Below are 14170 nucleotides of genomic sequence, written 5' to 3'. Positions count from 1 at the left end.
GGAAAGGTTAGTTATATTCTTACACTGTGGCTCAGCATTACAGTATTGCAGTGCCTTCCAGTAACACATAAAGCAACGTCACACCCTGACGCTGTGAGGGCTTGCTGCAGCAGTCAGAAGCTGCTGTTCACTCGTGCAGAGGACACCCTTGCAACAGACCCGCTCAAAGGGAACATTTTCCCCTTTTCTGGTGTTGCACTGCCAAATTCGGTATCTTGAAATATCGATGTGAGGGGCTTAGGCCCTGAAGGGACTGAGGCACGGGCATGCGCTGCCTTCTGCTGGCTTTGCTGGGAGGACTGCAGCCACTCGCAGATGGCTGGTACACACGGTCACGGTAACACTTGCTGGCACTCGTATGACAGCACTTCGATATGTTGCCTGCGTGATGACAGGTGACTCCAGCAGTTTGTTTAAAGTGTCTGTAACCTGTAGCTGACTCTGCTACTGCCTTGTTGCTGACTTCAAGTACGCGGTCATTTTCCGCTATCTAAAAATATTTTGGGTTTTTTTTTTTTCAATCCTGGGAAAAAAAAATTGAGAATTATCTGAAAGCAGCATCAGCGCGAAAGGTTGTCATTACCTTGGGCTCCCTCAGATAGCAGTGCATAGCTTGTGTGACATCAGCAGCATGGACAGCATTGTGGTACGGGTTTTGGCTATGGTAATCTTCTTGAACCATAACTGGGAACCAAAACAGAAAATAAAGATCCTTTTGTCTCTGAATGCCACGGCCACACGTGGGAACTGGATTTAAAATACAATTTGAGGTTTTACAGTCAGCTGCCTAAGGAGTTTCTTCAAATATCTGTAGCTTACTTAGACTGGTGCTCTTATTGGAATACCTTTAGAGAAAAAATGCATGAAAGGATTTGTGAGGCCCAAGGGGATATACTGGGTCTAGTTCATAAATCAACTCTTTCTTGCCTTAGTGAAGGCTCTCATTCAGGAGTAAAATAAATAAGGAAGAGAGGCAAATTTAGCCACAACGGAGTGTAATTATTTACGCTGCTGTCATAGGGGCGTAATGTCATTAAGGCAGTACCACCTATTTTACAGCGGCAGGGGGTGAGGCCCTGATACCCTGGCATCATTTGTTATTTGAGTGACTAGCAATGGTCAAAGGCATTCCTACATCCTCCAGACAGAGAATCAAAAGATAAAGCATTGGGGTATGCGGAGCAAAACCTTCTGTGATAATTTTAGTCACGTCTGCGCGTCCATTTTCAAATACCAGTCCTTCTTGTTTTAGTGTGCAGTGCTGGAACTGGTCCAGCTGGAAGACTGAGCGACAACCTTTTAACTCTCAGCTTTCGCTCGCATAGAAAATCATCGAGGTGTGTGCTTCGCACTCATCTGTTCCCTGCACGGTGCCTGCACCATTAGGTGGTCTCGGGGCAACACCACGTGAACAGTGGAAGCTGCACGTGTTCTTGCCCAAAGCACTCTCCTAGACACTATCAAATTAATCAAACAGAAAGGTAACGGGCAAATTTCCCATGGCACTCGTCTCCAGCATGGGGAAAGCCAAAGAAAGTCCTAGCCTTCAGTTTGTTTCCAGCTCCACAAGCATTTGAAGTCACAGTGGCTAATCCTTTAAACCCTGAATACCGCTAGCTGTAATTATCTGAGCGTCCACTTCACGGCCGCCCACAGGAGTCAGAAACAGCAGGGAGATTTTGTCTGTCTCCACATTGGAGGAATGCTTTCCAGAAGTGACAATTACGCAGTCTTAAAGAAGAGACCTTGCCTTTGAAACTCCGTCTGACAGCCTAACAAACGGGCATTCAGCTGCATTCAAAACATGATGCAAAAAGTAATTGATTTTGGCCAATTTCTTTTGGTTCGCTGACAGCATGGGGCTAATATTTCTGTTGGCAGTAACAGCAGCAGGGGCTTTCGTCAACACTATTTGGTGCAGACAGCTTGATATAATTTGTTAAATTTTGCACATAAGCTTTTAACTGCCCTGGGTCTCAGTGGTCTATTAGTCACTAAAATAATGACTCTGCACCACAATTGTACTGTGCACGGGTAGGTTCTGCAATGTCTGTCTGTCTGTGTGGGCCTACTCGGCCAGCCACATCTCTGCATGGCATCCTTTTTTTTAAATCACCAGTGCAATTGTGGTACTGGGATGCTTCAGCCCAATGCAGAGCCTTTTGAAGTCCCTCCATTGACTTAACAGGTACTGAACCAAGTACCTGAGTGCCTGTAAATTGTATGCCAATATGTATCACAGAAATGTTTTACTGAAATATTTGCAACAATATCATGATTTTACATAGACACGCAGACCAAGCCAGTGCCTTCTTTGATGCCCTATTTAAGCTGTAAACTGCATTTAAAGATGGCTTTGAGGTGAGCACTTACCTAAAAACCTGTGTAATGTAACCATATCTAACTGGAAATGGTGAATAAGTCCATGCACATTGAAGAGGTGACAAAGCAGTGTTACAAGACTGTTTCCTAAAAGCAGAAAGGAACAACTCTTAGATTCCCTTAACGTGTAGTTATAAACCAAACAAGACTAAAAATCTTGCTAATTTCCGAACTATTAGTCAGCCCCCATCACCTTAGCTCCTATCATATGAGCTTAGATGACACTTTCATACTGCAAAGTAGCTTATATGAATTACTCCTATATATAACCAAGATTTGATGGTACGGCTGTACCAGTGGAGTGCCATTCTTGTGTCTAGATGCCATAAAGTCACGTTTACTGTTTCAACACGACGCAGAAGGCGAATTGACATGGTTTTAACTGGAAATCTTTTGACAGGCTTGTTTGAGAACCGCATCATCTTCATAATACAGGTCTATCTCCAGAAACGACAGAAAGGAGAATGGCTTTTCTGCCACTTCAGTTTGCCATACTGTACTAATTAATTAATTACCAAGGAATCAGCAGTTTGTAATTAAATTTTTTATTTTACACATGGCTGTACAAACATGTAATTAGCCCCCGTACCTAGCTCAGCTACAATTGCATCTCATAATGATGATGCAGACAGGAAAAAATGACTTGCAGCATTTACGGTCTCAAGTCCCACTGTAATATTACGCTGGCCTTACTGTGAATCCAATACTGGGAACACTAGCAAAATTGAGCCTAACTAGTATTATACGATCAACTATACATACACACAGAATTTTAAAAAGTTTGCACTGCATAATTCAGCAGCAATGTTTCCAGAAAAGTTAGAAATAAAACCCCAGACCAACCAACCCATACAACGTATAAACAATGTTTGAAGGAAGTCTTTTCTTATGTAATGTAACTCAGGAAAGAAAATAAATATATGTACGAAGAGGACATGGAAACTTATTTGGCCTTGACTACTGAGCAGGGGTGCAGAAAGGTAATTTAGAAGAATTATGCTTTTGCTTCCCTTGCCATTTGCGGTCCTTTCCACTCTTCACTCAGCTGAATTACCCTCTAAACCAACTTTTTTCTACACCTTCTGCCCCAGCCAGACCTTATTAGATTGGGGGTGAGGAATGAGGGATCTCATTCCTATGAGCAATACAGAAAGGAGAAAGGTGTGATCGTGACCCTCTTCAGCAGTTACCTGATCAAGAGGTATTGCCTAGACATGAGTGTGTGTGTGGTGTTACAGGCATATATTTAGACAAAACATTTCACAGGTTTTTACTGTCTTAATGAATTTCCTAATTTTTGCTGCTGAACAGAAGCAAGGGTATCTTCAGTTAAAGGTATTTCATGTTGATAGAAATCGACTGATTGTGGAGGTCTGTCTGGACTTATCGACCAGTGTATCTAATAGGCATATTTAAAGTACCTTTGGAATTTCCCAGGTAAAGGAAACTGAAACACCCCTTTGAAAAGGTGACCATAGCAAATGTAGGAGATTAGATTAATACAAAAACACTCTTTATGCATTATCCTATAGTTGTGAGCGTTCTGGGAAAAGCCTGAAAACGTTCAAGGATATGATTTTAAGAGAAGTTAACTGTGTTCAATTTCTCTTCAGTAATCTAAACTGGAAACATTTAGCAATTAATTAATTAGGGATTTTTAGAATAGCCATATATGAGAGATACTAAGATAAAAACTTTTAAAAAATTACTTACCATTTGTCAAGCGGTCAAACAAGAAAATGTCAAAATCCCACATTCCCACTTTGGATAGCATATGCTAGAAAAAACAAATATGAAAAGGCAAATGACTGGCATCTCAAACTGTAAAGCAGATTTAAATTATTATTCCACATTAATCAATCACAGGATTGGTTGCTGCAGCTTTAAAGTTTTGTTTGGGAAAGCTACAGAGATGTATTTGAAATATCAGACGTCAGGAACCAAGTGATGCTATACTGCATAAAATATCACTTGCACTTTTAACTGAGGAGGTTTTTAACTTGACACTAAAAATACCTTCTAAATGGAGCTCAAAACATGAAATAATATAAAACAAAATATTCCCTTTTACTGCATGACTTTTTAATTGTTCTTTCATGTCCCAAAATCAATTCAGTACAAATTCTCTTAGGTTTTTATTACAGTAAAACACAGTCTTAGCTCTCATGGTGAGTATGAATTACATTTTGCTAAACAAACCAATACACAGGAATAGCTTTTATAAACTTAGATACAGTGCTTCTGTGAAGCCCACTCAGCCACGCAGAAGAATCCATCGTTACCACCATATACGGTGTTTTTACAGCTACGTCAGTTCAGTCAAGAGACTGAGTCTGGACTAACTGTATGACCTACAGTGGCATATGTGTGAATGAAGCGGGCATTCACTCCCATCGCTTAGTCTATATTCAAACCAGTTCTGGATTCTGAATTACTTTCTAACACCTGGCACGTAATCTTCTCTTGCAGAGAATAAAAATTGCCCAGGCACGTAATCCCAATGCCATCAGTTGTGCAAGTTTTGTTAGAAAATATCATTCAAAGCAAGTATAAGAGCTGCAAGATAAGAGAATTATGTTTTGATTATTGTGAAGTTCTTTGCAGTGAGTGTTCCCTGTTTCCTAGCCTTTGCCATTACGGAGAGCTATTGTGGGTCGCCTAATAGCTGCTCCGTACCAGCTGAGAGGCAGCTGTCTTTTTTCAAGCAGTTGAACTAAATCTTGTGCCGAGGCTGCACTTACTTAAATCAGTAACCCAGCCAGGGATCCTTCATCCTTTAATAAATCCAGATTATAATTTCAGTTGACAGAATCTGAAAATGCTGAATAGATTTAGACATTTTCTCGTTGCTTTGAGACTAAGCCTTTAAAGCTGTAACCATAAAAGAGGAATGGACAGTTTGTTTGCTGTGAGGCAGGCAGGCAGGCAAGTAATGTGGGTCATTTAAGAAAGATCAGCCATACATCTGTTTATCTGAACACTGAAACAAAACTGACATTCTCTGGAATATTATTAAAAGAAATGGAGATCTGGAGACCCGTCTTACCCTTGCTTGCCCAAGGTAGTCCTCATCCAGTAGGTACAGAGAGGCTTGTGGTACAATTCCACGCAGTAACCGGGATGCATGGAAATACCTCTGGAAACTTAACAGTCTTTTCACTTTTTTCTTGGTGCCAATTTCCCCTGAGAGTGTAGTATCTGTGAAAAGCAATCAGTACGGAAACGATGAAACCCAAGATGAAGGATGACATTCTCAATTATTTAATAAGAGAAATAGCAAAAACTTTTAAAATAGTGATAAAAAAATCACAAAGTTCACGCTTCTTGCCAATCCACATGAAGGAGCAGTATTCAAATCCCTATACTTCAGCAGAATATATTTGTTTATTTCAGAAAGGAAATACGTTCCAGTAAAAAGAGTACTAATGTAGGACTTGGAAGATCTGAGTTCAGTACACTGCCTGCCACAGACTTTAATGGGATCCAGGCTAAGTCACTGGGAGGGTGATGTATCACCTAACTGTAGATGTCTAGAGGAAGCCTAAATGACTAGGCAGTTAGGTACGGGAAAGCTGCTCTTACTCTTCTGTGCGTCTGTTCCCTACCTATACAATGGAAAATAGCATTACCTTGCTACCTCACAGGAGGGTCACTGGAATATATTAAAATTGCATAGCACTAGCATACAAGGTGATCTTGGATATAAAACCAAAAAAGCGACACCAAAAGAGACCTCAAAATACAGTTTGAAAGCACAAATGTATGACCCGCTTTTGGAAAATGAGAGAAAAGAGAGAAGTAAGAATAGGTTAATAATCCTATTGTATTGTCTGCTGTCCTTCCTACGTATTAAGGCAAATTATAAATGAAGAAAATATTTTAGTTCTACAGTTAGGAAAGCAAGTATATTCAGGCAATACATGCATTTCTGGTTACACAACAGAATATGTTCTTTTCACTCAGTACCAGGATAATTCTAATTCCCTAATGCTGTATTAGGAGATTTTCATATAGGGCTAAATGTGACACAAAAACCAAGGCAGTTTTTATACAGTGATTAAATCACTGATTAGAGTAATTGAATTACCTTATTGTTAGTAAGAATAATATGCAGGCTTCCTAAAACTGATAATGACTTAGGTAATTTCATCTGAACTTTTAAGAGAACCTCATGTACAGTTGTGATGTTTTCGTTTTGCGGTCTGGTATAAGTTTTGGAAAAAGGGAGGACAGAAACTGGACAGTTGTTCGAAGGTAGTAAGATTCGACACCGGTTTATTCGTAAGAGGACCCTCGTAAGAAACTGAAGATTAAGCACTCCTTTTAGAGAACAGTAATGATTGCTTGAGATAAGAAGCTGCATAGCAATTCACTGGATTTCAGGTTTAAGTAAGAGCTCAGGAAAAATATCCATGGACTGAAGATGACTCTCTCTATTCCGCTATTTCTTTTTATGCAAAAATGCTGAGCATTTGTTCTGCTGTGAAATTAAAATATGACTTTGTGTGCTGTTTTTATGAGTATTATTATTCTGAGAAGTTTTTCAGAGAAGTCATTAAGGTTTTTTTGGATCATAGATGGTTCAGTATTGGATTTCTCCAACAGCAGATGTGCGAGCACCTTCTGTAGCAAGTTTCTTCCTTAAGTAATCCAACAGCTATTCAGTGACACAAAGTCAGTAACAACAAAAAAAAATACATACTTACGTACTGAGTATCAATAATTAATATGTTTTCTTACACCTGTAAGTCTCACACGTCTCGTGGGCAGCCCAAAGACCCCACCGAGTTTTAATAATATAAAAGCACAAAATAATTTTATTGCAACTTGACAAGCCATGTGTTTTCAAGAATGCAACCAGTAACAATGTCACTACTGTACCAGCCTGAAGGTTAGATTTTCATTTATGATGTGCCAGCACCTGCCTTAATTCTCTCACACATTTTAAAAGCTGGAACAATTTCATGGCCTGTTGAAGGAGTGACTAACGTAGGTGCTAAGAGTTACCCAGTGACAGTGACATGTGGAGGAACTGGTAGACTTGTTTTCGCATTTCTTTTCATTTATATAGTGCTGCTAAGAAGTGGCTGGCATTCAGTTTAATTCCTGGATAACAAAACACTCTCAAAATTAATTCAGTTTTTAAACTTTTGTCAGCTGTTTCTCGACTTCCCAACTTTCCTAATTCCATCTTTGCCCCCAAACTGTCACTGCTTTCAGGTAACAAGTTTAAATTTTAAAATACAGAAAACTTCCCTTTTGTACATTAAAAATGAGTAGTTGCTCCAACTAATTTTTATCTAAGTTAATATCTGTTTTTTCAGTTAAAGACAGATGGCTGAAATTACCACCTATGTTCCCCTAAACTGTCTTTAAAATTCACACGTAGAGTTGCTGTGGATGATCTGAAGGTGAAGGTTTGGCCCGAGTCCCAACAAGCAGCCGTACGTTGGATTATGAAGAAGTGGTTATTTTATCCTTTCGATTACCAGATTATTTCAGTAGCACAAATAATACTTACCAAACCACAAACACATCAGGTTGAAATAAATAATTTCTTATTGTGAAACATTTTCTGAATTGAACCATCAAACTTGTTGCCACTGCTTTGTCATACTGCTCCGTATGGCTGTCACGGGTCTCAACTGAAATTTAATCATTGGCAGACAGCGCCTCTGAAGCATGACTTGCTGCTTCAGATGAGCACTGTATTACAATACATTATGCAAAAAGATTACCCACAATAATCTGTTGCCCTGTATTTTCACCGATAAAGAACGGTAGGAAATGTATTTTCAAAACTGGGTTCTTGACAGAACAGCCTGAATCCCACACTGCAGTCTATCCACATGCAAACTCTGGGTATCATGTTAAAATCACATCCTTTAGGCCATTTCAGTAATAATTGATTTGTCCATGAATCACAGAACTTGTCAGATGATTGCTACAGCCCTTAACAGATTACTATGCCATCCGCAATAATGTACCTTATTATGATGGTGTCTTGCATAAAATTGGCCTAAGACCATGCCCCTCTCCGAGCATAACACACCCCGAACTATTACAATCTCATCAGCATTTTCTCTTTCCCCTCCCAAGATCAGTGTCAAACAAAAAAGTAAAGCACAGCCATATGAAATTGAGAGAAAAAGGGCAATTAAAAAAGAGGAGCAAAAAGTGAAGCAGCTGAGACTGCATGCTGAAATTCTGTCCTCAGCTCAGCCGTCGTACCTCAATCTCCCAGCAGCGAAGAGCTATTCCTAGCATATGGGATCCACCAGCTGGCACAAAATCAAGATGCAGTTTGAAGATGAAATTAAGGGTTTATGTGAATGACTTATTGTAATACGCTGAACATCCCATTTCTTCATTGACAATTGTAAATTTCAATTTAAATTGTAAATATAAAATTTCGATGACAACACCTGATGTAAGCCATATAATGACTTTGAAACTTAAAGAGGTCTTGATAGCTATTTCTAATTAGGTTAAATTGAATTACAAGTAAATGAATCAAAAATATCGTTGCAGGTATCACTGAACTTCAATCGTGGAACTATGGGTACTAAAACATATGCTATATTACCTAGTTAAAGAACACAAGCTGCAAGGCTCACATGGGAAGGATTTAGTAATTATGTGCAATTTGGAAACGAACATGCGAGACGAACAACAATGCCTTTTGTTTATACCCGTAAAACTTCCCTTGAAAACTGTGTTTATCTTTAATCATTGTGGCAACTTCTGAATGTTTTGTTTACCTAAAAAAAGCATCATCTGTATCTCTTAAAAGATGCACATTCTCATATCCTGTGGAGTTACTGCCTAGCACAGTGGTTGGAGAATCCCTTCTTCGTATAACTAACAAAGTTATTGTATGAATTACATACACATACACATATTGTATGAATTACGTACACATTTACAGAAGCGTCTGTATAAGCATTCCTCACAAAGCTTAACTTCTACCTTCAAAAACACAGGCGGCCTGAGCTCACAGCGTATCTCCGGACATCTTTCAGCTGGCAGCAAAAGTAGTTGCATTTTTCCTTGGGTAATTTGATAGCCACATCATGTATACACGCTATCAGACCATGGATGATGTCTGGATACTGCACGTGGCCCTCAAGAGGTTAATAAGCTACAGGAATCAATGGTTGCCTTCTCTCTCCTAACAAAGTTCCTCCAGTTACACAGACCTGCTTGCCTTCACATTATCTACGGCCCACTACACCCCAACCTCTGTTATTTCAGGGAAAGAGGTTTCCTGCACTAGGAACTGCTACCAGTTTTCTTTCAGATTTCTTTCACGTTGCTGCGCTAGCGTGTGCCCACAGGCAGCGTGAATATAAAAATGACAGAGGTTATGTTAACAATGGTTGAGTTAACATCCAGAAACGATCACATAAATCAAATTTGGACAAGGATGTACTTAACTCTGCACCAGACATTCATTACATTGTTATTGTTCTTTCAAAGTAAACAAACTTGGTTATGCATTCAAATAAGGCCTGTGCGTTTTCCTTTACAGTATCGCTTTTTTTTATTTTATGGCACCCCAGCGTACAATAAAAACAGGTCACTCAGCAGCATGAGTGAATAACAACAGGTTTATTAATTTTCAAAAGCCAACTGATTGAGAAACAGAAAATGTTTTTCCTCTTCTTTCCAAAAGGATGCAGAATAAAACCAACATATATAAATCAGGTCATCAAGCGCCTGCCTTTGACTCATATAAGGTTTATAATACCCCTTCCCCTCTTCCCAGGATGCAAAGACATTCTGTACTCAGGCACTGCTCTACAACTGTATGCCCCAAGAGTCAGGCAGGATTGGTAGAAAAGTGCTGGAATATCTGGAAGATAAAGCAGGAGGATCAGACCAGCAATTCACCATCCAGACAGTTTGCAAACAGCGAGGACTCGGGGAAACAATTTGTCTCTGGTCCTATACGTTACGGAGGCAATTTCCTGCACTGGCTCCCAGATGACAGCTGATTAGAATGCTTTTATTTGAGAGCTCAGGAGAGATGTAATTGACTTATGAGGAATAACCGGGGTTTCTCCATTTTTTTGTGTGTTAAATCATGCCAGGCATTTAGATCACCTTTACTGAAGTCTTGTTTGGCATACTCATTGCATGACTTGGTTGCTAAATTTTTCTTACAAGGAAGAGTGCAGAGCACTGATGATAGAAAAAAAAATTGCTGTGCTTTCTTAATATCTTCTTACATTATGGATTTATCGTATTATCCAAAAAACAACAGCAGCCTGAGTAGGGATAGCTGAACTGGCACGGGTAATCTAAAAATTAATTCCAAACTTAACATTTCAAATTTGAATTTTGGAGAAGGCACTGTGTTGTGGTTTAACCCGGCAGGCAGCTAAACACCACACAGCCGTTCGCTCATTCCCCCCGCAGTGGGATGGGGGAGAGAATCGGGGAAAAAAAAAAGTAAAATTTGTGGGTTGAGATAAAGACAGTTTAATAGGACAGAAAAGGAGGGGGGGGGAATAATAGAATACACAAAATAAGTGACAGTGATGCACAGTGCAATCGCTCACCACCCACCGACCGATGTCCAGCCAGTTCCTGAGCAGCGGTCGCTGCGCCCCAGCCAACTCCCCCCAGTTTATATACTGAGCATGACATCATACGGTATGGAATACCCCTCTGGGCAGTTTGGGCCAGCTGTCCTGGCTGTGCCCCCTCCCAGCTTCTCGCTGGCAGGGCAGGAGAAGCTGAAAAGTCCTTGACTAGTGTAAGCACTGCTTAGCAACAACTAAAACATCGATCGGTGTGTTATCAACATTGTTCTCATCCTAAATCCAAAACTGACAAACAGATTTGATTCAAAAATAGTAGGATTGTGCCAATACCAATCTTATCATCTGAAAATACATTGGTCACCGTAACTAAAACAACAGAGATGAACACCTTGCACTATATAATATCTACAGATAAACAAGTGTTGTACTGAAATCTGGTAAATGTAGAAATCCTTATGAGACTTCCTCAAACTATATGAGAATCCAAAAAAGTTGTTATAAACATTTTGTTTTCACCTGCTTCTCTAAGGTATTAAAAATTTATTTGTTCCTTGACTTTTGATAAAATTCAATTTTAGAGGTCAAGTGCTTTCTGTTAGCTGCCATTGTTCACATGGGTTACAACTGTATTTTCTCTTTGAGTGGGTGAACATATTTTTTTAATTAGGAAGAGGCTGTGAGAAAGAGAGGGGGGACTCTGAACACATCAGAGAAAAGCAGAAAATTAGAAGTAAAACAAAAGATCTTTCAAATTTTCCACTTTGATTCTGTTCTTCAACCACCTGCACAAGTGCACAAAATTAATGCAGAGCCCTATTTACAGAAGAGGTGCTCGTATGCTTCTTTGGCTAATGTAGTTAATGAAATGTGAGAGGTTCTGGAACACCAGCTTTCTAGGTTACCTTGCTATGGGGTTTCCTCCTCTTTGAACATTACACACTTGAGGTGATGGTGGCTTCTAACAACTCAGTTTTCAAATCATAAAGTTCCTGCACAATTGCTGGCATTTTGAAGACCACTAGTCATGCAGTTTTCCCTCCATCCCAAAATATATTCCTTTTGATACTGTTTGAAAGAGACCACAGAACTTGAGAGCTATGCAGATTATCCCGCTTATATACCGAATTATCCCATTACACCAAGTTCTGGAGAAACCAGGGTTTCAAAGGCCAGTTAGGTAACAGAATATTAGCCTTAATAACAGGAAGAGGAATAGATTATATCCAAATTTAAGATTAATTTACATGTGTTTCTCTTCACAATTTGCAGCCTTTATTGGGGTCATCAATCATCTTTATGCAGACAAACATCTTGGTGTCTTTTATTAAGCCTCCTACAAGTTCTTAGGAAATGGCATGCTGTGTTCCGTTTTGCCACAAAGTCGTTATCATTTCAATATGAACCTTCACTTTGCCACTTCAGTCTTTGTACAGTAGCACAGTCAGGACCTTTTTTGCCTAAAACTGCAAATGTTCTATAGCTGATGATAGTTTCTCCAACAGGAAATGGTACATCCCCTCCCCCTTCACTCCCGTCAAGAAAAAGCAACATAACCTGTAATAACAGCAAACCCAACTTTCATTTATCATCTTAATGATCCCTTCTCCTTGTTCTTTCTTTTCCTCTGGTCATTTGGAAAGTATCCTCAGTGTTATCTTCAGTACACCCTTTCCCTTTTCTAATCAGGGGAAAGAAGGTGGGGTAGCAGAATGGGTCACGCATCATTTGGAAACTTTTAAAGGGACATTCTCAGCTGAACTGAATCCGAAATCTGTATTAAAAAAATAAGTTACAAACCTGTATAATCAGGTCAGTGTTCACTAAGGCTTTGGGTGCGAAGCACATCTACCTTTTTGTTTGCTCTGCTTGCTCTCACGAGTTCTCCTGAAGCATTCATAACCCAAACTGCTGCATTTTGTTAGCATATGAGGGCACATGCACCAATCAGTTTTACATTCTGGCTTTCATTTTCTACAAGTGTAGCACAAAAGCTAAACAAGGAGCATGAATGGCAGGAAGTAGAATATACTTTTCAATATACCTTGTTATTAAATTCTGCAGATAACAAGAATTAAAAACACTTAAAAATGCAAACAACACCCCGAACCAAAAAAACTCGCTGTTATTTGATGAAAAGAGGGAACCAGACTGACTTCCAATGACAGGAAGAATTTTTGAATATAGTGAAGTGTTACTAGAAAACAGAACAATCTTTCTGCTGAAATATTTTTAAGAGAATCCCAATTCCTCTTCCTTGAATAGAAAACTGAAAGCAAGGCCATAGGCTGACTTCAGTTCTGGAAATGTTCTTCCCATTCAAACCAGACACAAGCTAACCAGATTTAGAAGCCTGCGTGCCTTCAGGATGTTGATGAGTATCTTTTGGACGTGCCTATCCATGAGGACCTAAGGGAGGTATTATGTAGAAATGATGCAGACCTCGTAAGATCTCTCCCTTTCATTTAATAACCATCTGGAACTTTGGACTCATCTCCACGGGCTGGGTTGGGATCCGAGTAATCCAATCAGCCCTTGAAACTTCCTCACAAGACTTTTAGTGTCCTAATTTAACCTGGGTCAGAAATATCTAAAAAGGCATCTCTCACTCCCACATCTTTTTCTAGCCAAAGGCAACAAAACAAGACAGTTAACCAAACTCTTTTTAACCTCACTCATTTGGGTTCAGGTTACTTGATGGTTCAGTTTTGGGTTGGTGGCTGTGGTTAAGTTTTATTTTCCCTGGAGATGGGCCCTACCTGAAAGCCCTGGAGTTGTTCAAAATCCAAAACCAAAAATTAATGTAAATTTTGCAAATGGACCCTTCTCTAGACAGGCAGAAACCACAGATTCAAACATCCACAGACTTGGGTTCTTTGAGATGGAGACTTTTTCATGCGTTCTTATCTTCCCTTACTAACCCTGACAACACTTCATTTCTGTAGTACCTAATTCATTACATGCCTGCAAAGCATCACTTTATTCGCAAACAAACTGAAAACCAGAGCATTTTGCTTGACTCAAATCAGACAGCAACTCAAGGACAGAGACTGAATAGTACCTAATATCACTGTTTATCACCACCTGGTACTAAAAGTACATCATCTATACTAACTTAATTTGCTAAGCTAAGCTTAAAGCAGGTGGGGTTCTTTTGGACTCAACTTCTGCCTGCATGACAATACCACTATCCTAGGTAATATGCAGATACACCTTTGGAGTGTCTACAGACATGTTTTGAC

At 39.6% G+C, this 14170-nt stretch overlaps 1 protein-coding gene across 4 annotated transcripts in view; it reads right to left on the bottom strand.

Moving 5' to 3' along the window:
- Positions 1-14170, bottom strand: part of PDE7B (phosphodiesterase 7B) — a 177028-nt gene that overhangs the window by 19247 nt on the left and 143611 nt on the right. For all 4 annotated transcript variants that reach the window (XM_076333666.1, XM_076333665.1, XM_076333667.1 and 1 more), the window contains 4 exons: positions 5429-5580; positions 4096-4159; positions 2374-2469; positions 584-684 (listed from right to left, as the gene is read on the bottom strand). In XM_076333666.1, the coding sequence (XP_076189781.1) occupies positions 584-684; positions 2374-2469; positions 4096-4159; positions 5429-5580 (413 nt within the window). The remainder of the gene's footprint in view (positions 1-583; positions 685-2373; positions 2470-4095; positions 4160-5428; positions 5581-14170) is intronic.

This window comes from Aptenodytes patagonicus, chromosome 3 (genome assembly GCF_965638725.1).
Source record: "Aptenodytes patagonicus chromosome 3, bAptPat1.pri.cur, whole genome shotgun sequence".
In the NCBI taxonomy this organism is placed as follows: domain Eukaryota; kingdom Metazoa; phylum Chordata; class Aves; order Sphenisciformes; family Spheniscidae; genus Aptenodytes; species Aptenodytes patagonicus.
Note: the sequence above shows the minus strand (reverse complement) of the source record. Positions and strands in the feature narration are given on the sequence as shown.